At 46.5% G+C, this 27,671-nt stretch overlaps 1 protein-coding gene across 1 annotated transcript in view; it reads right to left on the bottom strand.

Moving 5' to 3' along the window:
* Nucleotides 1-832: 832 nt before the first annotated feature.
* Nucleotides 833-27,671, bottom strand: part of UBASH3B (ubiquitin associated and SH3 domain containing B) — a 64,240-nt gene continuing 37,401 nt past the window's right edge. Inside the window, exons 2-14 of the mRNA XM_032228857.1 lie at nt 22,482-22,535; nt 21,266-21,452; nt 20,985-21,183; nt 18,815-18,984; nt 16,301-16,509; nt 13,635-13,770; nt 13,399-13,519; nt 11,488-11,610; nt 8,745-8,837; nt 8,101-8,245; nt 6,365-6,471; nt 4,155-4,264; nt 833-1,673 (exon numbers count right to left, since the gene is read on the bottom strand). Of these exons, the coding sequence (XP_032084748.1) occupies nt 1,536-1,673; nt 4,155-4,264; nt 6,365-6,471; nt 8,101-8,245; nt 8,745-8,837; nt 11,488-11,610; nt 13,399-13,519; nt 13,635-13,770; nt 16,301-16,509; nt 18,815-18,984; nt 20,985-21,183; nt 21,266-21,452; nt 22,482-22,535 (1,792 nt within the window). The 3' untranslated portion in view covers nt 833-1,535. The remainder of the gene's footprint in view (nt 1,674-4,154; nt 4,265-6,364; nt 6,472-8,100; nt 8,246-8,744; nt 8,838-11,487; nt 11,611-13,398; nt 13,520-13,634; nt 13,771-16,300; nt 16,510-18,814; nt 18,985-20,984; nt 21,184-21,265; nt 21,453-22,481; nt 22,536-27,671) is intronic.

Here is a 27,671-nt window from a genome sequence, read left to right on the forward strand (position 1 = left end):
GGCTCTGTTTTGGGCTGCAACAGCCTCCTGCACTCCTCTGCCAGAGCTCAGGGAGGCTGTGCAGCAGAGGGTTGCAGGAGGCCTTCACGGCACAAAACAAGAGCCCGGGAGGGCTGCACGTGGGCTCCCCAAGTTCCATTTTCAATGGCAGTGGTCTGCAGGAGGCATCGCAGTTGAAAAACGGAGCCCGGGAAGGTCTTTGTGGCCAAAAACGGAGCCTCGATAAGTGACATCGAGCTGGCCACGCCCATCCGGGCCACATCCACCCAGCTCTGCGAGGTCAAACACAACCCTGATGTGGCCCTCAATGAAATCGAGTTTGACACCCCTGAACTAGGCAACTGTTTCACTTGAGGTTTTTCAGTATGGCGAGATAACGCAGCTAGTCCTTGACTTACCACCATGTGTCCAGTGGCCGTTCCCAGTTACAATAGCCCTGGAAAAAAGTGACCTATGACCATTTTCCACAGTTACGACCATTGCAGCATCCCGGTGATCAACATTCAGCCGCTTGGCAACGGATTCATATTTACGACCGTTGCAGTGTCCCGGGGTCACGCGATCCTCTTTTGCGACCTCCTGAACAAGCCGAGTCAGTGGTCAAGCCAGATTCACTTAACGACCGTGCTACTAACTGAACCATAGCAGAGATTCACAACTGTGGCAAGAAAGGTCGTAAAAGGAAGCCGAACTCGCTTAACGATTGTCTCGCTTAGTAACAGAAACTTTGGGCTCAGTCGTGGTCATAAGTCAAGGATTACCTGGACATCTTTAGTGTGCAAACGAGATTTCCCTGTACAAAAATCTCTCTCCTTTTTTTTGCATTCTGATTCCTTTTGTTCATTTCAAATATCAAATCATAAACCCTGTGCTGACAATGCTAGAAAAATTAGATATACTGTTAGGCAACCTTCTCTATTTTGACCTGAACTTTCCTTCCACAGAAAAATAATTTTCTTTCACAGACACATCCCTATAATGGGGATGAGATCTTGCTCAATATATCAAAAAACTAACATTGAACAAAACCCACAGTTTACGACTTTGTTGCTAACAATTATACAGAAGGCAGTGGAAACAAGTTTTCCTTCCTAGACCTTAATTCCAATTTTTTTAAAAAAAATTCTGGAAGTTATATATATATATATACACGCATAAATACATACATAGAGATGTGCATTAAAACTCAATGGCTTACATCAGAGAGACCTATCTGCTGGACAGAAGACCGAAGAGACGAAGAATGAAAATAAGTTGGAATAACGTTATATTTTTCCACAATCCAAGCAGATGCTATATTTGCTAATTCCCCCCCCCCAAAAAAAGTGCCATTTGGTGGCAGATATGCTTAAATGTTATTTTTAAAGCCATTTCCAGGGCCAGGAGTAATTTTCTCCACCATCAATGTTTTCTGTTTTTTGTTTGTTTGTTTGTTTTATAAAAAAAAACTCTCAAGGAGGTGAGAGACGAGCTCCAGTTTTTAAGAAACTTTTTCCCCCCCTGTCCTTCTGACTTTTCCCTCCCCACTTTTGGCCTTATTCTTGGAGCAGAGTTTCTCTCCAGTTAAATCCACCGGTTGGTCCGTGAGTGAGTGGTAGGATAGGTGGATCGGTCAGTTGCCAGAGTCCAGTGTCTTCAAGTTCTTCACAACAGCAGAAGCCCAGGTAGGGAATCTGAATCGAAGGAAAAGAAACGTCAGCGAGAGATTCAACAGAATAAATTATTCTCCAAAGCACCAGAGGGCAGGACAAGGAAAAAAAAATGGATGGAAACTGGTCAAAGAGAGAAGCAACCTGAAATTAAGGAGAAATTTCCTGATAGTGAGAACAATTAATCAGTGGAACAACTTGCCTCCAGAAGTTGTGAATGCCCCAACACTGGAAGTTCCTAGCAGTGAGGACACTTAACCAGTAGAACAGAAGTTGCCTTCAGAAGTTGTAGGTGCTCTCTCAATTTTTTATTCTTTTTTCCAATATATTTTGGAATGTTATTGTTAAAGATTTATACCGTGTATGGGTTCTGGGAAGGCTGGGGAGGGAAGGCTGGGGGTTGGGGGTTGGGGGGGAGGGTGGGAGGGAGGGATGAATATTAGGCTTGACGAGGGGTGTTAGATTTTAATGTAATATGATCACACATGTATACTGTCTTCTCTTATTTTTTTCTTTAAAACTAAGATATGTTAAGTATATTGATATGGAAGCATAAATACCATCAACATAGATTGGGGTTTGCTCAGAAGCTGAAATACACCAAGTGAATGAGAGGAAGAGTGGGAAACAGAGGAGAGAAGAAAGATAGGAAGAGAGGGATAGGAGAGAGGGTAAGGGGGGAAGATGAGGAGGATAAGGAGGAGCAGAATGAAGAGAGAGGAGAAGGAGAAAGGAAGGGGAAGTAGAGTAGAAAAGGATGGTGGAGGGAAGAAAGGAGGTAGGAGAGAGGTAGAAGAAAGGTGTATGGAGAGCAGAAGAGCTAATAATGGGTTTTTATCTTTGGGCGTTGATGACAAGAGGAACTGATGTAATTACTACTTAATACAATAGGATATTGGCTATGTAATAGTATACATGTGATTATATGTTATGAAAGTGGAAAATAAAAAAAGTATATTTAAAAAAAAAACAAATCCCCCCCCAAAATTAAAAAAAACAACTAACATAAAAATCACAGAAGTTGTAGATGCTCCATCACTGGAGGTTTTTAAGAGGAGACTGGACAGTCACTTGTCTGATATGGGATAGATTCTCCTGCTTGACTAGAGGGCTGGGCTAGAAGATCTCCAAGGTTCCTCCCAACTCTATTCTATTCTATGTCAGGCCGATGCTTTATGAGTTGACATTCTAACTTATTCTATTCTAGCCAAGAAGTTGCATCTCTGTAACTTGATTTCAGTATTATTGGTCCAATAACATTATTTAGGTTGTGTTTGGAGAGGGGAGCGAATACCTTTCAGCCATGCGCTTCCTCTACACCAGTGGTAGTCAACCTGGTCCCTACCGCCCACTAGTGGGCATTCCAGCTTTCATGGTGGGCGGTACGGGTTTTGTTCCGATATTGAAGCACTTTCCTTTTTAAAATTGAATTGAATTGAATTTTATTATTTGTATGCCGCCCTTCTCCGGGAGGACTCAGGGCAGCGAACAATTCAAAAGGGGAAAAAAAGGGGAACATAGAACGAAATACAGATAATTAAAATAAGCAAGAGTCACGCAACCATACAAGTCGAGAGGGGAGGGAACTCATCAACCCCAGGCCTGCCGGCAAAGCCAGGTTTTGATGGCTTTTCAGAAGGCCTGGAGAGAGGTGAGGGTCCGAATCCCTACGGGGAGTTCGTTCCAGAGGGCCGGAGCTGCCACAGAGAAGGCCCTCCCCCGGGTAGTAGCCAGATGGCATTGGCTAGTAGATGGAACCCGGAGGAGGCCAACCCTGTGTGATCTAATGGGTCTGTGGGAGGTAATTGGCAGCAGGCGGTCTCTCAAGTACCCAGGTCCAATACCATGAAGGGCTTTATAAGTTACGACTAGCACCTTGAAGCGTATCCGGAGACTGATCGGTAACCAGTGCAGCTCGCGGAGGATAGGTGTAACGTGGGTGTACCGAGGTGCACCCACAATCGCTCGCGCGGCTGCGTTCTGGATGAGTTGAAGTCTCCGAATACTCTTCAATTGACTTCCCTACTTTATAAATCACCATTACTGTGGAACCGGTGGGCGGTTAGAAAATTTTACTACTAACAGAGATACCAAAGTGGGCGGTAGGCATAAAAAGGTTGACTACCCCTGCTCTACACAATTATAATTTTGTTTCAGGAGTGCAGAAGCAACATATGTATTAAAAATAGAAGTGCAAAAGAGAAGCGAATGCTGAAATAACCTTTTCGAAACACTAAGTCTATCAGGCACAGTCTGGATTAATTGCTCTGCAAATGTGCATATCTGTGCCCAATTTCATGGTCACCGTCATGGGTTGTCCAAATGAGGTATGAGACAATCCTTTTTCCGGCAATCTTCCCTGCTCACATGGTTCTTGTGCTCAGACAATAAGCTTAGGGATCACGCCTGACTGAATAAAGCATGTTCGGACGCCTAAGAAGATTTTCATCTGGGCGCAAACAAAACCACATCTAAAGAGCTTTATCTTGTCAGCATGTCAATCACCTTTCGGACCATCTGGATAAAATCCTTCGAATTCTGCGGCGACAGTCCTTGTAGCTGGCAAGTGCAGGCCTCCAGGGAGGATGCGTGCGCGACAATCAAGATGTTATTCCCTGCGGTTAAAAACAACAACAAAACAACAACAGGTAAACACAGAATCACATGGATTTAGGTTTCCCAGGGATGAGCTCTCCGGGATGCAAAAGCAAAGCTTTGACATGGGTTTGATGAGGCTGGTAGGGTTTTCTGGTCCAAAGTGGCTCCAAGAGGCTGCCTTTTTGAGCTGAAGATAGTGAGAAGTTTAGAAAGTAGAAAACCGTTGCACACAGACACCCGTGTTTTTGTCTACTTATAATCAATTTCTTTCTATCCTGCTTTCCCACAATCTCTGGTGGGATTTCCTTTCTCTCCTTCCTTTATTCAACATAACTATTTCCATAAGTTGCCTTTCCAACCCAATGCATTGCAAGCCAACCCAATGCAATGCAACTCAACCCAACCCAATACAATGCAACTCAACCCAACCCAACACAATCCAACTCAACTCAACCCAATGCAACTCAACCCAACCCAACGCAATACAACCGAACCCAACACAATGCAACTCAACCCAACCCAATCCAACTCAACCCATCCCAACTCAACCCAATGCAACTCTCCCATCCCAACCCAAAGCAATACAACCCAACACAATGCAACTCAACCCATCCCAACTCAACCCAATGCAACACACCACACACAGAAACTGGTTTTTTTGTCTACTTATAATCAATTTCTTCCTATCTTGCTTTCCCACAGTCTCTGGAGGAATTTCCTTTCTCTTCTTCCTTTATTCAACATAACCCCCAACCCAACCCAACACAACACAATGCAACCCAAACCAACTCAAAGCAATGTAATCCAATACAAGACAACCTAACTCAACCCAACCCAACTCAATGTGGAGGTAAGCTTCGAAACATTTGAAAAGGGGAAGAAAACAGCTATCTAGTCACTAGTTGGATGAATTCCTTTGGCCAAAGTTAAATGAGCTTAAATCAAGAGCCACATAGACTTTGGGAGGAGATTAAACCACAATACATTCTCGTGCCATCTTTCCCCAAGAGTCTCTCTTTACATGGGACAGGCCTTCTTATTTTATTTTCTTAACTTTGTAACAGAATAGAGAGGTTTGCTGTTTGCAACTTCTTTAAAAAAGAGAGAAAGCCTATTTACAATGTTCATGAGCTTCCTATCGTATCTTGTAAGGCAGGATTGTGGTTTTCTCTTCTGCCTTGTCTTTACAATCACATCCTACCGTATCTTGTAAGGTAAAGGTAGAACTTTCCCTTGCACATATGTGCTAGTCGCTCACGACTCTAGGGGGCGATGCTCATCTCCATTTCAAAGAGCCAGCGCTGTCCAAAGACGTCTCTGTGGTCATGTGGCCAGCATGACATAATGCCGAAGGTGCATGGAACGCTGCTACCTTCCCACCAAAGGTGGTTCCTATTTTTCTACTTGCATTTTTTACGTGCTTTCGAACTGCTAGGTTGGCAGAAGCTGGGACAAGAAATGGGAGCTCACTCTGTTACGCGGTGCTAGGGATTCGAACCGCTGAACTGCCGACCATTCTGATTGACAAGCTCAGCGTCTTAGCCACTGAGCCAGCGTGTCCCTCCACTGCGTCATGAGTTTCCTATCGTAAACCAGGACGATGGTCTCCCCTTCTCCCTTGTCTTTACAATCCTATCCTACTGCATCTTGAGTGGCAGTGTTACAGACACAGGTTGTCCTCGACTTACGACCACAATTGAGCCCCACAATTTCGTTTGCTAAGTGAGGACACTTGTTAAGTAAGTTCTGCCCTGTTTTATGACCTCGCTTGCCCTGGTTGTTCAGTGAATCGCTGCAGGGGTTAAATTAGTAACACAATTGTTAAGCAAATCTGGCTTCCCCATTGACTTTGCTGGTTAGATGGTCGCAAAAGGGGATCACGTAACTCTGGGACACTGCGACCATCATAAATAAGATTCCATTGTCAAGCATCTGAATTTTGACCGTGTGGCCGTGGGGATGCTGGAACGGTTGTTAAGTGTGAAAAGTGGTTGTAAGTCGCTTTTTTCAGTACCATGATAAACGGTCATTAAATGAAGCGTTGCTAAGTGAAGGACTGCCTGTATCTCTTAATCTAATGTTACTGTTCTCCACTTCACCAAAGGAATTATACTTGCCTTTAGCTTTGCATTCACTTAGAATTTCCTTGGTGACCTGGAAACTTCGGCTGATGTAGGTCTCATAGGATTCCGAAATCCCTAATTTGTTCACGGCTAAATGAGGTCTGTGAAGAAGAAAAGAATCAGAAAGCAAAAAATCCAAGTAATTAATTAATTGTAATTTGTAATTTAATGAGTTTATATGCCGCCCAATCCCGGACGACTCCGGGCAGCTTACAAATACAAGATAAAAATAAAATGACAAATAGGGGAAAGAACAAAAAACAATTTAAAAACACAACATACATTAGGGTTAAACTGGGGGTTGGACCTGATTTAAAAATCAGCAACCCCAGGCCTGTCGGAACAGCCAGGTTTTGGTGGCTTTTTGGAAGGCCACGAGAGTGGGAAGGGTCCGGATTTCTGCTGGTAACTCGTTCCACAAGTATTATAAGAAGGAAAAGCTCAGCTGCCAGGGATGAAATGCTACCGGTTCGGACCAGTTCGCCGGAACAGGTAGTAAAAATGCTACCGGTTCACTTGAACCGGTAGCATAAAATATACTAAAAATGCTTTCCCCACAATCAGCTGTGACGCCTGATTTATATTAACTAGAAAGCAGGATTTCCTACTTTCTCAATTGCTAATGTAAATCGTGGGGCACAGCGGAATCCCCCCCTTCGCTGTTCGCTTACCTTTGCAGGCGCACTCAGTAGCAGGCTTCGCCCACCTGCCCGAATGCCATCCCATCCTTTTTTGACCCTCTGCGTATGCGTGGGGGGTCCTGCGTGGAGGTGGCATGTCCAACCAAGCGAGATCGTGCTCAAACGCGAGCACGCTCTCTCTCACATTGCTACTGAACCGGTAGTAACAGTAAGTTGATTTCACCCCTGTCGACTACGATTCTCTGTCTTCTCTTTTGGGGTTTTTTTTTTCTTATTATTTTGCACTCTATTAACCTCCCAGAATTGGGTTTGTGAGATGGGCCGATGCATGAATCAATCAAAATAAATAAACAAATGCAAAGAGATAAGAGAATACTGGAATTGGAAGGGACCTTGGAAGTCTTCTAGTCCAAACCCCTCCTTAGGCAGGAAACCAGAGGTGGGTTCCTGCCAGTTCGCACCAGTTCGGTAGAACCGGTTCGTCAAATCTACCGAACCGGTTAGAAGAGGTTCCACCAGTGGACCCGGAAAGCAGGCCACACCTTCAGAAGAGGTTCCAAAATTTTTTTGAAACCCACCACTGACACACACACACATACACACAAACACACACACACACACAGACTCACACAGAGAGAGAAAGAGAAAGGAAGAAATAAAGAAAGAAAGAAAAAAGAAAGAAAGAGAGAGAGATGAAAGAAAAAAAGGAAAAAGGGGCAGAGAGGCAAAAGGAAGGAAAGAGAAAGAGAGAGAGAGAGAGAGAGAAAGAAAACACATGGCCGGCAAGCCACTCCCACCAGGTCACATGGCCGGCAAGCCACTCCCACAAAGGAGGCCACATCCACAGAGTAGGTTCGAAAGTTTTTTGAAACCCACCACTGCAGGAAACCCTATATAATTTCAGACAAATGGTTGTCCAATCTTTTCTTGAAAACCTCCAGTGTTGGAGCATTCACAACTTCTGGAGGCAAGTCGTTCCACTGGTTAATTGTTCTAACTGTAGGTTGATTCTCTCCTTGATTAGTTTCCTGATTAATCCTTCTTTTCATTAAACCAGGCAGACCCAATTCCTACAACTTTTGCTCCTACCTGTATGTTGTATCGACACTCAAACTGGCTGCAGCTAAATCAGGCGGTGGGATCCAGGCTGGCAGAGAATTCCCTGATACCCATTTGGTCCATTCGAACAACCCTGGCTCAACTCGAATCTTCAGGTTATTTTCTTGTTGCAAGCCTATTGAAAAAAGAAAAGAAGGAAGGATATAAAGGGAGAGAGGGGAAGGAAGGGAGGAAAGAAAGAAAGAAAAAGAAAAGAAGAAAAAGGGGGAAGGAAGGAAAGAGGGAAAGGATGGAAAAAAGGGAGGGAGGGATGAAAGAAAAGGAGGGAAAGAAAGAAAGGAAAGGAAGGAAAGAAAGAAATGATGAAAAGAAAGAAGCAAGCAAGGAAAGAAGTGGCATAATATAAAAAAATGCAGTGGTGGCCAACGCTTCATAATAACACATGCCATTTTCAAACGTTTGTGTTTCCGATGAACAAATTTGGCCTCTTGGCTCTTGGCTGTTTTTATCAGCCGCTTGTTACTTGTGCGTAAATCACAATTCTGGCTGGATTAAACCTCCAGGCAGCAGAATTTTACAGAAACGTAGGAACAAGTGCCCCATTTCATCCCTAGGATGGACTCGGCCACGGGTGGCCCTCGGGGGAACCAACATCAACCCACCCAGCGACTTACCTTTCAGGATATGGTGTGCGGTCTGCACACAGCGCAGCGACGGAGAACAATAGATGTGGTGGATGACTGTGTTGCTCTCAAGAAGAGCCTCGCCTGTATGGAGACAGTGGGGTTCAAAATAAAGGCCACCGCAGGGTCTGCAGCACCCCGAGGGCCAAATTGGCTTCTTCAAGCTAGGAAAATTGTGACTTTCCAACAGGGGTGAAATGCTCTGAAGTCTGCTACCGGTTCACTCCTCACGTGATTAAGAAGCCTTTCCTGAGTCTGCAAAGGTACGTAGAACAGCAAGGGGGAGTGGGAACAGCTGTCCCGCACGATTTAGATTAGCTAGAAAGCAGGATTTCCTGCTTTCCAGCGAATATAAATTGTGTGGCACAGCTGATCGTTGGAACTACCGGTTCGCCTGAATCAGTAGTAAAAAAAAATGTTTAAAAAAAGTTTTAAAAAGTTCCGGTGATCAGCTGTGTGGCAATCAGCTGTGCCGTGCGATTTCTAGCAGATCATTCCCCCATTTTTTGCATTTTTGGGGAGAAAAGCCACTAAAACTGTAGCCTGCAAGGCAGTAACTACATTCAGCCTCTAGATGGCAGTTGTGCTGCAAAAAAACAATGTTCCCATCCGACGTGTATTCCTTTTTTTTTGGAAGCTTAGTTCAAGAGGTGATTTTGAGTGGGGTTATCACATTGTCAGTCTGGAAAATGGGAGACGTGCAGTAGGGCATTGCCAAGTTTCATTTTCAAGGACTCTTGGGGAGGGGGGGGGGCAGAGGTTGGAGATTATTCTGCTGGTGATGTTGTTTGATCCCGGTGACACAGTTGTATTGTATTGTATTGTATTTGGTTTATTTGTATGCCGCCCTTCTCCAGGAGGGACTCAGGGCGGCGAACAACTCAGGGGGGAAAGGGAACATAAACACAATACACATAATTAAAATACACGAAAATCACACAGCCATACCAGTCGAGAGGGGAGGGGAACTCATCAACCCCAGGCCTGCCGGCACAGCCAGGTTTTGATGGCTTTCCGGAAGGCCTGGAGAGAGGTGAGGGTCCAGATCTCCGCAGGGAGTTCATTCCAAAGGGCCGGAGCTGCAACAGAGAAGGCCCTCCCCCGGGTAGTAGCCAGATGGCATTGGCTGGTGGACGGAACCCGGAGGAGGCCGACCCTGTGAGATCTGACGGGTCTTTGGGAGGTAATTGGCAGCAGGCGGTCTCTCAAGTACCCAGGTACCCAGTTGGTGTCATTGGCACAAATGTGGTCAATGAAAAAGCTGCAGCCAAACTGGGCCAGTGGCCAGCAAGGCGCCCACGGGCTGGGGTGGGAAATGGAGGCTTTGCTGTGGTTTTGCCAAGGGGAGGCCAACAGGCACAGGAGCATTAGAGGAGCATTGGTGAGTGTGCTAGTGCCTTTATGGGTGTACAACCAGCATGGCTGTCTAAGGAATTCTGGCAGTCGAAATTCTGAAAGTTGTTACCGTGTTTCCCTAAAAATAAGACAGGGTCTTATTTTCTTCCCCCCCCCCCCCCGAAATAAGCGCTTGGCCTTATTTTCAGGGAGGAGGTCGTATTATTTTTGAGGTGCAGGAGACGGCGACCTCAGGGCTGCTGCTGTGTTGCAATATTTTCAGGAAAGGGCTTATTTTAGCACATGTGCTCAAAAGCCTGATTGGGCTTATTATACTGGGGTGTGTGTCTTATTTTCAGGGAAACAGGGTAAGACTTGTAGCCCCCAGTCTTTCTGGCTTTGCAGAGTGATGGGAGAGGAAATAGTTCCGTGCGAGCGGCAAGGGTGTGTGCTTCCACGCGCAGCTCTGCTTGCAGCACTCGCACAAATGGAGCTTCACATGGGTCTGCGAGTGCCCGTCACTCAAACAAATGGAGCTGCGTGTGCAGGCTCGCCTGCTCCTTGTGTGGCCCAGTTCCAAACAGCCCAGGGTTGGGGATCTCTGCTTTAGACCGGAGGGGGTGTCAAACTCAATTTCATTGAGGGCCGCATGAGGGCTGTGGGTGACCTCAGGGCACCGAGCAAGCATGGTTTACTGGGTGGGTGTGGATGACGGTGGGCATGGCCAGCTTCATGCCACTTACTGGGCATGGCCGACTGGGTGGGCGTGGCCAGCTTCATGCCACTTACTGGGCATGGCCGACTGGGTGGGCATGGCCAGCTTGATGCCACTCACGGCACCGAGCAAGCATGGTTTACTGGGTGGGTGTGGATGACGGTGGGCATGGCCAGCTTCATGTCACTTACTGGGCATGGCCGACTGGGTGGGCATGGCTAGCTTCATGCCACTTACTGGGCATGGCCGACTGGGTGGGCATGGCTAGCTTCATGCCACTTACTGGGCATGGCCGACTGGGTGGGCATGGCCAGCTTCATGCCACTTACTGGGCATGGCTGACTGGGTGGGCGTGGCCAGCTTCATGCCACTTACTGGGCATGGCCGACTGGGTGGGCGTGGCCAGCTTGATGCCACTCACTTGACATGGCTGACTGGGTGGGCATGGCTGACTTGGCCCCACTCCCCAAACTGCTGGCCTGTTTCCTCTTCACACTGAGTAGGCCAGGCTCAAGCGACATGGGCAGGCCCCTTACATTTTCCAGGACGGCCCTCGTCGGCCACATCCGGCCCGCGGGCCTTGTGTTTGACACCCCTGCTTTCGACAAAGAGCTTGCAAAGGCAAAGATACACCTTTTCAACGTGCCCCTTCCCGCACCAAACCTCTGAGCAGGCCGAACTCACCCACAAGCCGGGCTTGCGTGCATCCCAACACCGTGATGGGAGCATCCTTTTCATACTCCCTGAAGCCACCACTCCGTTGAGGCAAGTTGTGAGGCATGTTCAGATTTGTGCGGATGTATCTTCCTGTTGGGAGACACAGAACAGTGCCGGATAAGGAGATTCCTCAAGGATGCATGGCTGACGTCAAGATAAAAGTCAAACTCAACTCCTGGTGGCATCTGTGAAGCTTTCTTGGCGCTATTAGAGAAAGGATTTGCCCCAATCGAGTTCTGGGGGACGGAGTGGTGGTGGGATTGACCTCGAGTGTCCACAGCTGATGGCCTCTCCTTCCAAGATATAATCTGCTTTGATCTTGGTGTTCTTTTGAGGTTGGTCAGGAGTTGCCACCTCTTATACATTAATGGGATGGCCTGGCAATTTTGAGATTGCTATCCGTAGTTTTTTAAGGTGACACTATGCAACGTTCATGGGAATGATTTAGAAGTGAATTGGCTTTGTCTTCTTCTAGGCTGCCTTTTTTAATTTAAAAATCTAGCCCAGTGCCTTAGAATTTCCTGGTATTCTCTTACCCTAATACAAATCAAGCTAAGATAAGATCTGTCTGTCTGTCTGTCCATCCATCCATCCATCCATCCATCCATCCATCTATCATCTTCATCATCATCTATCTATCTCTATGTATCATCTCTGTCTCTCTCTTTCTCACTTGCTCGCTCACTCATTTGCTAGCTATCACCTAGCTATCATCTATCATCCATCCATCCATCCATCCATTATCAAAGTCTTCATCATCATCATCTTTCTATCTACGTATTATCCCTCTCCCTCCCTCTTTCCCTATCTATCTATCTATCTATCTATCTATCTATCTATCTATCTATCTATCTATCTATCTACTATCCTCTATCATCTATCTATCATCTGTCTGTCTGTCTGTCTGTCTCTCTATATATACCATCTATCTGTCTGTCTGTTTGTCTGTCTCTGTATGTCTGTCTGTCTGTCTATCTATCTATCTATCTATCTATCTATCTATCTATCTATCTATCTATCTTCCTTCCTTCCTTCCTTCCATCCATCCATCCATCCATCCATCCATCCATCCATCCATCCATCCTAGAACAACAATCAAGCAATAAACAATAACCCAATCAAGGAACTACCAGCTCAAACAAAGAAGCTAACAAATAAACAACAGCCCAATGAGCTGTTGTTAAGAACATCTCACCAACACTGACAGCGTAAGGCAGGGTATACAAACAGAGAGCAGACCCCACCCCCTCCCCACACTGACCATGTTACCCAATTAGGTAATGAAATGTCTAAAGGATCCCACGGCAGCTGTCTGTCTGTCTAGGAAGTTCCAGAATCTCAGAAATCGCCATACGTTCTCTTCCTTCTCATTCATCCTCTGTTTTTGCTCCGACCTACTTCCCATCCTCTTCTAAATCAGGTGAAACCTCATTAAAGGTGAAGATGAAGGTTCCCCTCACACATGTGCTAGTCATTCCCGACTCTAGGGGGCGGCGCTCATCTCTGTTTCAAAGCCGAAGAGCCAGCGCTGTCCGAAGACGTCTCTATGGTCATGTGGCCGGCATGACTCAACGCCGAAGGTGCACGGAACGCTGTTACCTTCCCACCAAAGGTGGTCCCTATTTTTCTACTAGCATTTTTTACTTGCTTTCGAACTGCTAGGTTGGCAGAAGCTGGGACGAGTAACAGGAGCTCACTCCCTTACGTGGCACTTGGGATTCGAACCGCCAAACTGCCAACCTTTCTGATCGACAAGTTCAACGTCTTAGTCCCTGTTTTCCCATTACATTAATCCCCATTACTGAACTCAAAATTGGCTGCCTGTAAACATAGAAGAATGAACAGGTTCCTGACGGAACGGAATGGAGAGAGACTCACCTTTGGTATCAAAACATTGCGAGAGCCAGTATTTTCCAAACACGACATCCATTCTTTCTCCATGACGACAGACAAAAAGGCATCTTTTCTGGGGTCCAGGTGTGTTGGAGATCCGTAAGGGCTGACCACAAGGAGAAAGTAGGACTTAAAAACGACCTTGGCTTGACTTCTCCCCTCCCAGCAGTCAAAACTGGGAGGCAGGCAGAGGGAGACTCACAAGCGTGAACTTTCCTTACCTGCATACTCTGACAGAAAATTGTGAGAGGCCCTGTTTCCCCTGGCCCTTGATCCTCCTGGGATCGTCGATCCATCACCCCATCAGCGAACATCACGAGAGACGAGGAAATAGTGGCATTCATAATAGAATATGACCTAGAGCCAATGCAGAAAACAAAAAAAATATGGCTAAGAAGAGCCTTGGTGGTGCAGTGGTTAGAGTGCGGTACTGCAGGCTACTTCTGCTTACTTCCGGCTGACTGCAGTTTGGCAGTTCAAATCCCACCAGGCTCAAGCCTGACTCAGCCTTCCATCCATCCAAGGTAGGTAAAATGAGGATCCAATTGGGGGCAATAAGCTGACTCTGTAAACCGCTTAGAGAGGGCTGTAAAAGCACTGTGAAGCGGTATATAAGTGCTATTCCTTGGGAAGGGAGGGAGGGAGGGAGGGAGGGAGGGAGGGAGGGAGGAAGGAAGGAAGGAAGGAAGGAAGGAAAACAAGGAGAAGGAAAGAAGCCATGTTGGTGCAGTGATCCGAATGCCGTATTGCAAGCTAACTCTGCCCATAGTTAGGAAGTTCGATCCTGACCAGCTCAAAGTTGACTGAGCCTTCCATCCTTCCGAGGTGGGTAAAATGAGGACCCAGATTGTTGGGGGAAAGAGGCTGACTCTGTAAACCACTTAGAGAGGGCTCTTAAAGCTTTATGAAGCAGTATATAAGTCTAAGTCCTATTGTTGTCTTCCTTCCTTCCTTTCTTCCTTCTTTTCCTTCAGAGCGGTTAGAATGGAATATTGCAAGCTAAGTCTGCCCATAGCCAGCAGTTTGATCCTCACCAGCTCAAAGTTGACTCAGCTTTCCATCCTTCCGAGGTGGGTAAAATGAGGACCCAGATTGTTGGGGGCACAAGAGGCTGACTCTGTAAACCGCTTAGAGAGGGCTGGAAAGCACTGGAAAGCGCTATATAAGTCCAAGTGCTGTTGATATTGCAGGGAATATAACTCTTTATGTGTAGAATGCTACCAAAGGGCCCTCAACCTGGTACCAGCTGGACTTCACCAATTCTTATGATAAAAAGAAAATAAAACTAACATTTTCCAAAGATGCAGGAAAATACAGGGGTTGGTTTTTGTTTTTTTACAACAGACAAGAATAGACGGGGGGGGGGGTCATCTCTTAGTAGCGTATCTATACAACGATCAGTATGTTTATGTCCCCTCCTTATGGCCATGGCTGCCTACCACTGACAATTGTAATTGACCTAGTTTCAAAATGTCAGCTCTCTTATGGAAGATAATTATTAAAATCTGGAGCAAATCAATTTTGCAAACTGTCTCACCAGGAAGAGCTACTACTGTTCCTTTCCATAACGCTAGTCGTTTGGAAGGAAGAACAAAGCACAACGATGAGAGCTATTTTATTTTGTGGGGCTGCCCCAGAGAGGAGGGGGGGGGTCATGCTATTCTCCAAAGCACCCGAAGGCCAGACAAGGAATAATGGATGGAAACTGACCAAGGAGAGGTTCAACTTGGAAATAAGGAGGAATTTTCTGACGGCGAGAACAATCAACCCAATGGAACAGAAGTTGCCTTCAGAAGTTGTGGGAGCTTCATCCCTGGGGGCTTTCAAGAAGAAACTGGAATGCCCTTTATCAGAAATGGTGTAAGGTCTCTTGCTTGGGTTGGGGGTTGGACTAGATGACCTACAAGATCCCTTCCTACTCTGTTAATCTGTATTTGTACTTTCTCCTACGCAGTCTGGATAATGTTCTAAAAGTACTCCAAATTACAGCGATTAAATGGGATGTAGACTGAGAGATTACTTTTTGTTTAATATCCAAGAGAGATCAGCTCTTCTCCATCAAGTGCTTCATCTTGACCTTTAACTAACATGTGAACCTGTGAACTCACAGGTTCATCTTGATCTCCCATCAATATGTATCTACTCACAAGTTCCTCTTGACCGCCTATCAACATGTTTCTATCCAAAGGTTTATTTTAATTGTCTGCCAAGGTAGGTCTACCCAGCGATTTCACAGACCCATCAACAAGAAAACTTCTATAACTATAACTACTGATTGTACTGTTATAGAGACTAACTTGATTCTGCATTTAATAATGGCAGCAAGACAGTTGGTGGCGCAATACTGGAAGAAGGAAGATTTGCCTACTATTCAAGAATGGACAATAAAAGTAACAAACTTAGCAGAGATGGCTAAAATATCAGCATATTTTAAGGACCACTCAAATGAAAAATATAAACTGGAGTGGCGAAGATGGATTGACTATATTCAAAATAAATACGGGACTAAGAAACTCCAGATAGTTTTTGACTGAAAAAGCGAGGAATGATACAATCTGTTTAGAGTTAGCCTAACAAAAGAGGAGTTAAAGCTCAAATGAAAGATGATACTAACTTTCTTTAAGTTTATTTTAGAACATCCTTGTTAAAGATTTATACCCTGTATTGGTTCTGGGAAGTCGGGGGGGGGGGGGGAGAAGGTTTGGGGTGGGTGGGCGCGGGTGGAGAGGGCGGAGGAGGGGAGGTAAATATTTGTAAAAGCCTTTTTTTGTAAAAAAAAATTTCAATTAAAAAAAACAACAAGAAAACTTCCCATTACCCCTTCTGCACAGGATGAGGGTTATTCCCCACGAAAACACTAGACAAGATGGAACATGGAATTACTCACCCGTGGTAAACCCAAGTGCCACATTCATCGGCTTTGGTGATATAATTCTCCGGCAACAATCCTGAGCACCCCGTGGCGAAAGAAGTACCATAAATCCATCCTTCGCTTGTCGTGATTTGTTCCACAGGAGACATGAAGATGAAGTCCCCCGGCACGAGTTCAAGCTCGTCATCATTCTGTGGGGTGTAGGGGTAGATGACTTGCAGGGTCTGGAGTAGAGAAAGAGGAAGAAATTGGGCACTGACTGGCAAATCTTTAGGCTCCCTTCTCCAATCCTTCAGAAGATGTGAACAATCAAAGGAAACGAAGAAACGATGGATGGAGAGAAGCAACTTAGAACCAAGGAGAAATTTCCTAACGGTGAGAACAAACAACCAGTGGAATACCTTGCCTTCAGAAGTTGTGAATGCTCCACAGTGTGGGGTTTCAAAAATTGTTGGAACCTACTCTGTGGGAGTGGCCTCCTTTGTGGGAGTGGCTTGCCACCCATGTGCCCAGATGGGAGTGGCTTGCTGCCCATGTGACCGGATGGGAGTGGCTTGCCGCCCATGTGACCAGATATGAAATTATGAATTAGTACTTAGGTCGGTCCAAGTAGCTATTCAGAAGTTAGTGGTTAGAAGCAATCGTAAAGCAAGATATGGAATTAAAAACCAGAAATATTTTGTTGGCTATTTGAAAGGGAGTATAATATATATTTAATTTTACACATGTTAGCAGCTGCTGGAATTGTGTTTGCACAACAGTGGAGAAACAGAGACATGTAAATGAATAAATATTACAATGTGCAGGAATAAATAAATTGACAATTAAAATCAAGAAGGCTTTGAATACTTTTTCACATGGGATTGGTTTTAGCAATTGCCAATTAACGGAAACAGAAATTAGAAATCCAAAAGTTTGTTTGTTTGTTTGTTTGTTTATTAGTCTTGTATGCTGCCCACTCCCGGAGGATTCCGGGCGGCTTACAATAAAAAGGGGAAGGGAATAAATAAGACAAACAAACAATTTAAAATACAACAACATTCAAAGTATGAAAGAAAACACCAATTATGTAAGGAAAGGTCCCTAAAATGTATAAGGAAATATTACTAGATCATTATTAATGTGTAGATAACTGCGGGACATTACACACCCACCAGTGGTGGTTTCAAAACTTTTTGGAACCTCTTCTGTAGGTGTGGCCTGCTTTCCAGGTCCACTGGTGGAACCTCTTCTAATCGGTTTGGTAGATTTGACGAACCGGTTGTACCAAATAAGTGTGAACTGGTAGGAACCCACCTCTGGTGCTCCATCACTGGAAGGTTTCAAAGACACTGGACAACGATTTATCTGAAATGGGATAGGCTCCTGATGGAGCCAGGGGTTAAACCAGAAGACCTCCAGCGTCCCTTCCAATTCTGTTATTCTATGTTCTATTCTAAAGGTAAAGGTAAAGGTTCCCCTCACACATATGTGCTAGTTGTTCCTGATTCTAAAGGGCGGTGCTCATCTCCATTTCAAAGCTGAAGAGCCAGTGCTGTCCCAAGATGTCTCTATGGTCACGTGGCTGGCACGACTAAACATCGGAGGTGCACGGAACGCTCTTACCTTCCCACCAAAATGGTCCCTATTTTTCTATTTGCATTTTTTTTAACCTGCTTTCAAACTGCTAGGTTGGAAGCAGTTGGGACAAGTAACAGGAGCCCCACTCCGTTACGCGGCGCTAGGGATTCGAACTGCTGAACTGCCGACCTTTCTGATCAACAAGCTCAGCATCTTAGCCACTGAACCACCGTGTCCCCATGTTCTATTCTACTTTTCCCCTAACCATGGATTCTTAGGGGGAACTTCTAAGACTAAAGCTTCTGGAATTCCCACCCCCAAATAAATAATCTTCTATTCCTACTTCATCGTCATCTTCTACTGAACCCATAATCCCTTGCGGGGGTGGAATTTGGGCAACTGAATGGAGCTAGCAGAGTGTTTTAATGGCCAGATGCCCTTCCCTGTTGCCAATGTGGAGTTTTGTTCAGCAGATATATTCTCATTGTGCCCAGAGAGAGAAATATCAGCCTCTACCCAGGATCGAACTCTCAGCCTTTTGATTGTGAGACGAGAGCTCTATCTCTAGGCTACCACGCCACCATTTTGTTCCTACTGCGCTACTTTTGCAGTATTTGAATTCTGAGAATCCAGCACAGAATTCTAGGGCTATTGACAAAACTGGGAAGTCAAGACCCTTGACTCAAGAAGCCATCCCAGAATAAGTACAATAATACAATAGCAGAGTTGGAAGGGACCTTGGAGGTCTTCTAGTCCAACCCCCTGCCTGGGCAGAAAACCCTATACCATTTCAGACAGATGGCAATCCAACATCTTCTTAAAGACTTCCAGTGTTGGGGCATTGACAACTTCTGGAGACAAGCTGTTCGTGACAAATCACTTCTATAATACTGCCAAGGAAGCATTGAGTGAGTCAATTTCAGGACACCTTCCTGGTTTTCACAAGGCATTTCTTCAAGTCCAACTCACCTCATGATTGGCAAATCTAATGTCACGGGAGAAGATGGCAGCTACCCAGTCACAGCCCAGCTTGACATCAATGCTCTGAGCCAACTTCTCAAGGGTGGGCAAGTGGTTGGCTTGGAAGTGGTAAGCCAGGGTCACATGGAGTTGCTTCTTGTGGGGCTCCACATGAACATCTACAAGAAGGAAAATGGTGGTCAACGGCACGGCATCGAGAACAGCAGGAAGTCCCAACGGGCCCAGCATTTCATTTTGCGTTATGGATGATCAGAGGTTACCAGAGGTTACTAAGCAGAAAATGAATATAAAAATACCTCTCTTTTTTTGGTAGTGTTATTGAAAGGGGAACCAATCAATGCTCTCATGGATTTTCCCCATTTTTTCCTTCTCAATCTATCTACGATAATATACGTCAATGCAGAATTGTTGGCCCTTCACTTACAATCGTTCTTAGCAGCCCTTGAAAGTTACAAGGTTACTGGAAAAAAAGTGACTTATGATGGGTCCTCGTGTTTACAACTGCCACAGCATCCAGAGCAGTTAGACTTATATACTGCTTCATAGGGGCTTTCAGCCCTCTCTAAGCCAAGGTGGCGCAGTGGTTAGGGTGCAGTACTGCAGGCCACTTCAGCTGACTGTTATCTGCAGTTCAGCGGTTCAAATCTCACCGGCTCAAGGTTGACTCAGCCTTCCATCCTTCCGAGGTGGGTGAAATGAGGACCCAGACTGTGGGGGCAATATGCTGACTCTGTAAACCGCTTAGAGAGGGCTGAAAGCCCTATGAAGCGGTATATAAGTCTAACTGCTATTGCTATTGCTATCCTCACACTCACATGATCAAAATTTGGGTACTCGGCAACTGGCATTTAATTATGATGGTTGCAGTACCCCCCAGTTCATTCGTTCACCATTTCTAACCTTCCCATCAGGTTTCCGACAAGCAAATGCAAGGGGGCGGGAAGCCAAATTCACTTAACGACTGTGTGATTCACTTAACAGCTGAAGGGATTCACTTAACAGACATGGCTGGAAAGGTCATAAAACCAGGTGCATCTCAAGAACGGTTTAGCAATAGAAATTCTAACTCCAAGGGTGTTTGTAAGGGAATAATTTTAATTCAGTTCCCTACGAGACTATGGCTAGTTTAATAGAAAGAAGGACTAGGGGGAGACATGATAGCAATGTTCCACTATCTCAGGGGTTGCCACAAAGAAGAGGAAGTCAAGCTACTCTCCAAAGCGCCTGAGGGCAGGACAAGAAGCAATGGGTGGAAACTAATCAAGGAGAGAAGCAACCTAGGAGAAATTTCCTGACTGAACAATCATCTACAACTTGCCTCCAGAAGTTGTGGATGCTCCAACACTGGAGATACAATACAATAGCAGAGTTGGAAGGGACCTTGGAGGTCTTCTAGTCCAACCCCCTTCCTAGGCAGGAAACCCTATACCATTTCAGACAAATGGCTATCCAGCATCTTCTTAAAGATTTCCAGTGCTGGGGCATTCACAACTTCTGGAGGCAACTTCTGTTCCGCTGATTCATTGTTTTAACTGTCAGGAAGTTTCTCCTCAGTTCTAAGTTGCTTCTCTCCTTTGATTAGTCTCCACCCATTGCTTCTTGTCCTGCCCCTCAGGGGCTTTGGAGAAGCTCACGTGCCTTGGAGATTTTAAAGAAGAAAACCATTTGTCAGAAATAGCAATAGCATTTAGATCGCTTCACAGCCCTCTCTAAGCGGTTTACAGAATCAGCAAATTTCCCCCAGCAATCCGGGTCCTCATTTTACCCACCTCGGAAGGATGGAAGGCTGAGTCAACCTTGAGCCTGGTGAGATTCGATCTGCCAAATTGCAGGCAGCCAGCAGTCAGCAGAAGTAGTCTGCAGTACTGCCCTCTAACCACTGCGCCACCGCAGCTCGTGGTATAAGGTTTCCTGCCTGAGCAGGGGGTTGGACTAAAAGACCTCCAAGGTCCCTTCCAACTCTGCTCTTCTGTTTCTGGAATCTCTTCAAGGCAAACCCTTCCTTGGGTTCTTCGAGATCTCTCGTCACAAGTAAACTGGATTTGAGGACAGCTTGTCTACCTGAGGTCATGGAAAGCCATTTCAAAGGAACCAGTATAGACCATTTAAGCAGGATTTAAACGGGAAGAATCATCCTGTTATTCCGCTCCCTGCTCACCAGCTTTAGCAGTGGCTTCCGCCGCAAAGTCCGAGCCAAATTTCTTCAGGATCTCCGCATAGTCCTCCTTAACAAAGAGACCGATGAAGTTTGATGAGGTATAGAGTTCCAGAGGCAATGGGAGAGGGAATTTGCACCTCCACCTGGTCACTGTTGCCTGAAGGGCTTCACAGAGGGCATCCACCTTGCTGTCTTCACACTGCAAGACATCCCATAAGAAGGTGAGATGCAGACCTCAAAGCCGCGTCGACAATTCAGGAGGAACTCCGGTCCAGACTCACCATAAAGAACTGGCAGAGTGTGATGTGGGGGAAGATGTTGTGGGCCTTATTTTTCCCACACAACTGCTTCGACTGCTGCCAGAAGTCGGTCAGCTTCCGCGCTAAGGGGCCAGTGGGACGTAGGTAGAGGACGTATTCCCGAGGAAGAGGGTCATCGAGGAAGGGGTCACACACGTGGGAAAAGAGCCTGTAAGGAAGAACAAAGGGGACGGACGGTCCTTTCAGGTCCATGGAACAAATCCAGATTAATACACAATAGAATTCCTTATGCTACTACCGTATTTCCCCGAAAATAAGACAGGGTCTTATTTTCTTTTGACCCCCCCAAAAAATAAGTACTAGGCCTTATTTTCAGGGAGGTCTTATTATTTTTGAGGTGCAGGAGGTGGCAAGCGTGGTCACCTCATGACTAGGGAATTCTGGGAGTCCAAACTTCTTAAAATGTTCCAGTCAGGGTCCTTGCCATTCTGGTTGCCAAATTTGAAAAAAAAAAAAACACTGCTCTGGGAGAACCCTTTTTCTCATAGACAAGTAGTCCTCGTATTATGACCACGATTGAGCCCAAAGTTTATGTTGATGTGAGTTTGCCCCATTTTGCGACTTTTCCCTCCCACAGTTGTTAAATGAATTTACTTAAATAGTAAACTCGTTGTTATGTAAATCTGGGTTCCCCGTTGACTTTGCTAACCAGAAGGTCGCAAGAGGGGGAAATCACATGACCTCAAGACACAGCAAGTGTCGTAAATACGAGTCAGTTGCCGATCATCTAAATGTTGATCACGTGGGGATGCCGTTGTAACTTTGAGCAGTCACTAAATGGACCGTTGTAAGTCGAGGACTACCTGTATATTTTATTTACATGTTAGGTTTTTGTTTAATACCTCTATAATCAAGAAAGGCACCTTTGACTCTAAAGACCAAGCCAGGAGATGCCGCATAGTATAAATAATAATATCTAATGTAAGTAGCCGATGTGAATTGGACAGCTCCAACCTTAGTAAAGTTATAAAACCGGCTCTTATTTTCATCGGTGGGATGCCCAAGAGATCATAATGGCTTTGGATGTAGTCGCAGAGATCAACACCAGAGGACCATGCCTGCCTACACACAAAGCCACCAATTTTATCCCCGGTTCTTCCAGGGACACAGGGGGAATTTTTATTTCCCACAATGCTGGCCGTGTTCGAGATTCCATAGTACGTGAATTCATACGCACCAGTCGCAAGCCGCTTGCACACTCCGACCTCCGGTGGATGCCAAAGCTTTCTGCCTGCAGAAAAGCAAAGAGAGAGAGAGAGAGACATGAGTTGTGGGTTCCGGCTCAGAACACTAGATGGCAGTCAAGAAACACATCCTTCTCTCAAGGAGGGAAATACAGTCTAGGTGTCCCTGGATAATTTCTATTTATTTATTTATTTATTTATTTATTTATTTATTTATTTATTTATTTATTTATTATTATTTATTAAATATATTTATATGTCGCCCAATCCCGAAGGACTCCGGGCGGCTTACAAAAAATATAAGGAAAAAAAAGAACACATAACGATAAAAGAAAACAGTTTAAGAACAGCAACACCCTCATGCATTCATTCTAATCGGGGCTGGACCTCAACAGTGAGGTCAACAGCCCCAGGCCTGCCGGAACAGCCAAGTTTTTACAGCTTTCCTGAAGGCCATGAGAGTGGGTGTGGTCCGGATCTCCGGGGGTAGCTGGTTCCAGAGAGTCGGAGCAGCCACAGAGAAGGCTCTCCTCCGAGGGCCCGCCAGCCGACATTGTCCGGCTGACGGCATCTGAAGGAGACCCAATCTGTGGGATCTTACTGACCGCTGGGAGGTATGTGACAGCAGGCGGTCTCGAAGGTACCCTGGCCCTAAGCCATGTAGGGCTTTAAAGGTGATAACCAACACCTTGAATTGAGTCCGGAGACCAATTGGTAGCCCGTGCAGCTCACGGAGGACAGGTGTAACGTGGGTGTACCTCGGCACACCCAATATCGCTCGCGCGGCCGCATTCTGAACTAACTGCAGTCTCTGAACGCTTTTCAAGGGTAGCCCCGTGTAGAGTGCATTGCAATAATCCAGTGGTGGGTTCCAGATCCCATTGCAACCAGTATGGTGCAACGCGGCCAGGCGTCCAACTCATAGTCGCGCACAGCATGCGCATTCGTACTTACCGCCTGCGGCGCTCCAGCTGCTTGGTGGAGCATCATGCAGGCGCCGTATGTTCCGCGCGCATGTGTGTAAGCCCCGATCGGCTTAAATACAGGTAAGGAAGGGCAGGCGGGTGGACTCTCTGGAGCATTGTACCTGGTACCTGGTGCACCAGAACGGTACCTGGTGCTCCCAGCAGGCACCGGTACCCCCGTACCGGGGTGTACCGGTCATATCCCACCACTGTTGGGACCAGAGATTTAGTCTTCCAAGTTTTTGGCCCCATCCTCAGAATGTGTGAAAGAGAAGTTCTGGCGAGAGAGAAGTTGACTGAGGATGGGCTCCAGCATGAGTCCAAAACAGTGGTGGGTTTCACATTTTGTTACTACCGGCCAGATGTGGGTTCCTACTGGTTCGGACCAATTTGCCCAAATAGGTAGTAACTTGGCAGCCTGAGTCCCTGGAACTGGCAGTGACCGAGGCCTTCCACACCCTCAAACCATTTCTGTTGGTGGCGGCATACAGAATGCAGTGACATGCCCTTTCATCCAGGTTGGGTTGGTGGCCTTGCAACTCTACTCTGTGCTGGGTGTCTGATACTAAAAAGAGAAGCTGGAAGCCACCAGCAGAAAGCCGTGGTCCGTTTCCCACAAGTCCTTTTTGGTTTTTCTCGCAAAACAATCATTTCAGGAGAAAGAATTGCCAATGCGCCACACTACCTCTGCCGCGGCACGCTGAATTTCATCCTCTGCGTAAGACACGGTCGCACACAGACAATTGGCACAACCACAGCTGGGCTGAGCGGTGATGTGCACATCAAGGATTGCATAAGCAGAACTCTCCGGAGCCCTTGAAACCGAAGGGCCATCACGAGGCCAAGGAGGAAGGGGAAATGCATGTGAACGAAAGCGTTTTGACACAAAGATTTGGGAAGACGTTTCCTGTTCCCATTGGCACAACTCGCCCTCTGGGTTTGTTTGAGAGGAAGGGTGGCAGAGAAACAAATCCGTAACCTTTCAAGGATTTAGGAGTTGGGGGGGGGGAAGCAAACAAGAAGAGCAAAAAACAAAGCATAATATCGGCCAGAGAAATAACTACCAGCAGAGATAAGTTAAGAGTTGAAAATGGTTGTCCCAAAGGTGCTTTTTCAAAAGGCAACTGGACTTTTTTCTTCTTTGAGAACGTTTTGCTTCTCATCTCAGAAGCTCCTTCAGTTCTGAAAAACTTCAGTTCTTCAATTCTGAAAATCTGAAGAATTTAACTTCTGGAGATCTGAAGAAGCTTCCAGAATGAGAAGCAAAACATTCTCAAAGGGAAAAAAAAAAGCAGTTGCCTTTTGAAAAAATACCTTTGGGGACAACCACGACTTGAATGACTGAGAATCTTCACAGACGTTGGGAGCTTCCAAGCTCTCCAATTGTGGCTCTCACGATGCATGTGTTGTGGCCCACCAGCAGCAGTAGATTTGGACAGTGCGGAGGTTGGGGAGGAAGATGGGACAGTCCTGGAGTCTGGGGAAGGCTCTGATGAAGGCTCTGTGTCGGAGGCAGAGAGGGGGCCAGGGCCGTATGCCAGTTATCAGCTGCCTTCAGAGTCAGACATCAGTGAGGCAGACAAACAGCTGGAGCCTGTTCCCAGTGTGCGCATGTGCAGAGTTGCCAGACGAAGGGAACAGCTAAAGAACAGGGGTCGTCTTGGGAGTAAGGCCACAGGTGGACAATGAACGGTCCCTCCCAGAGGAGATAAAAGAGGCGTGAAAGCGGAGTGGAGTTTGCAGGAGACAAATAGTTCGCTTAATTGGTTCCAGATTCTCCAAGACTCCTTGCCAAGTTCTGCAGATCTCGGCCTGGCAGCTCTCCAAGCCAGATAAGGTCTGTGACTGTAAATCCTCCCTTGAAAGACTTTGCTGGAGGTGAATGAGCAGAATTCAGAGTGAATTAACAAAAGGGGGTTTTGACAGGACAAGGAGTTTGCTTCAGGCTCTCGGAAAGCCTCGGTCAGGACAGCATGAAGTGGACATGGAATAAGACAATATAGAACGGAAGAGGAGCAGCAAAAGCAAGGTCAGAATCTAAGTGAGTCTAAATAACACGACCTCTGATGGACTTGAAGGCCTGCCAAGGGAAGAGTTGGGACTCTCCTGTCCATCAGCTGCTCCCTGGCACTCTCTTTGAAATGAAACCCATAGATGGAAAGAAGAAAAAAGAACGGGGGTCTCAGAAGAAGCAAAACAGCGCCGGAGTGGAGAAACATTGGCTGGGATCAGTGGAAAATGTTCTGTGGTTAATTCTTGCTTTCGAAAGGGCTTCACTGTGCCCAAAGTTGGTGATCTAGAGGAGGAAAAGGGGATATTAGGAAGGTGTAGATCGCCAGACGTTTGGCTCAGAGGCAGAGGAGTCGAGAGGCTGCAGCAGAATCCGAGGGGGGCCTGGAAACGTGCAATCGATTAGTCCCGCCAGGGCAGTGGTGGGTTCCGGATTCCGTTCCAACCGGTACGGTTGGAACAGCCCCGGCGGCGTCACCTACATGCATGCACACGATATGTGCATGCGTTGTAGCATCAAATGATGCTTTCGCAAGCCTCTGGGACATTCCAGCTTCTCAGCGGAGCGCCGTGCAGGCGTTGTATGCACTATGCATGTGCGTGGAGGCGCCAAATGCTTAAAGCACAGGTAAGGAGTGTGGGCGGGCGGGTGGGCCCTCCGGAGCACCGTACCTGAACGGTAACCAGTGTTCTGGGCCTAGATGAGCCGAGGTGGCGCAGTGGTTAAATGCAGCACTGCAGGCTACTTCAGCTGACTGCAGTTCTGCAGTTCGGCTGTTCAAATCTCACCGGCTCAGGGTTGACTCAGCCTTCCATCCTTCCGAGGTGGGTAAAATGAGGACCCGGATTGTTGTTGGGGGCGATATGCTGACTCTGTAAACCGCTTAGAGAGAGCTGAAAGCCCTATGAAGTGGTATATAAGTCTAACTATTGATTGCTATTGATCCGGTATGCCCATCCCGGGGAGTACTGCCTGCAACCCACCACTGCGCCAGGGAGAAGTCCTGCCCTCTCCCTCCCATTGCAAAATGCAAAGGGTTTCCATCCATATGGCTTCCATGTGCCGCTTTGCTCGAGGTTGCTCCTTCAAAGGCAGAGCCACACATCCTGAGAGGAGGCCTGTGTAAGGAATGCCTCTATATATCACCAACCCCAGCCGGCATTCTTCCAGAGGACATGAAAGCAGATCCCACAAGTGGAATGTAGGGGGACCCTCCCTCTCTTCCCCCCGCCCCACACACTTAAAAACCAGAAATGTGGCCACGGGGAGGAGAGGGGGGAGAGGGGCAAACGAGAGCGAGTCAGATGAGCTGGGGAGGTTCAAGAGAAACCATCTGGAGGAGGAGCCCTAGGAAAGGAAATGCTTGTCGTGTGGATCTGAGAACAATAAATTTCTCACCGTCTTCTGCCAGATCAAAAGGAGATATGACATCTCCCCTCCCACTATCGACATGAAAGGAGGCAGCTCCCACCACCAGATTGAGATAGAATGACAGGTAGCCCGGGACCCATAATCGTAATTGGGGCCAATCTTCCCATTTACTCAGGGTTGTTAATGAACTGTGCCTCATTTTATGACCTTTTTTGGTCACGGCCGCTAAGAGAATCACTGCAGTCATTAAGTGAACCTGGCTCCCCACCCCCTTAAAGTTGCATGTTGGAAACCAGCTTGGAAAGTTACAAAAAAAGGTAAAGGTTCCCCTTGCACGTACATGCTAGTCGTTCCTGACTCTAGGGGGCGGTGCTCATCTCCGTGTCAAAGCCGAAGAGCCAGCGCTGTCCGAAGACGTCTCCGTGGTCATGTGGCTGCCATGACTTAACACTGAAGGCGCACGGAACGCTGTTACCTCCCCACCAAAGGTGGTTCCCAATTTTTCTACTTGCATTTTTTACGTGCTTTCGAACTGCTAGGTTGGCAGAAGCTGGGACAAGTCACGGGACCTCACTCTGTTACGCGATGCTAGGGATTCGAACTGCCGAACTGCCAACCTTTCTGGTCAACAAGCTCAGTGTCTTAGCCACTGAGCCACCGTGTCCCTGGTAAGAGTTAAGGAGATAAGGCTAATTAGGGAAGGGGTCTAGGGCAGTAAGAAATACACAAACCTAATTGAGAGGCCAGAATTGATTATTTCAACTGTTGCTTTATGACGTTTCTGATATTTTTATAACATTTCTAACAGTATAAAATGGAGACCATTCCCTCTCTTG

Source organism: Thamnophis elegans, chromosome 13 (genome assembly GCF_009769535.1).
Source record: "Thamnophis elegans isolate rThaEle1 chromosome 13, rThaEle1.pri, whole genome shotgun sequence".
NCBI classification, from domain to species: domain Eukaryota; kingdom Metazoa; phylum Chordata; class Lepidosauria; order Squamata; family Colubridae; genus Thamnophis; species Thamnophis elegans.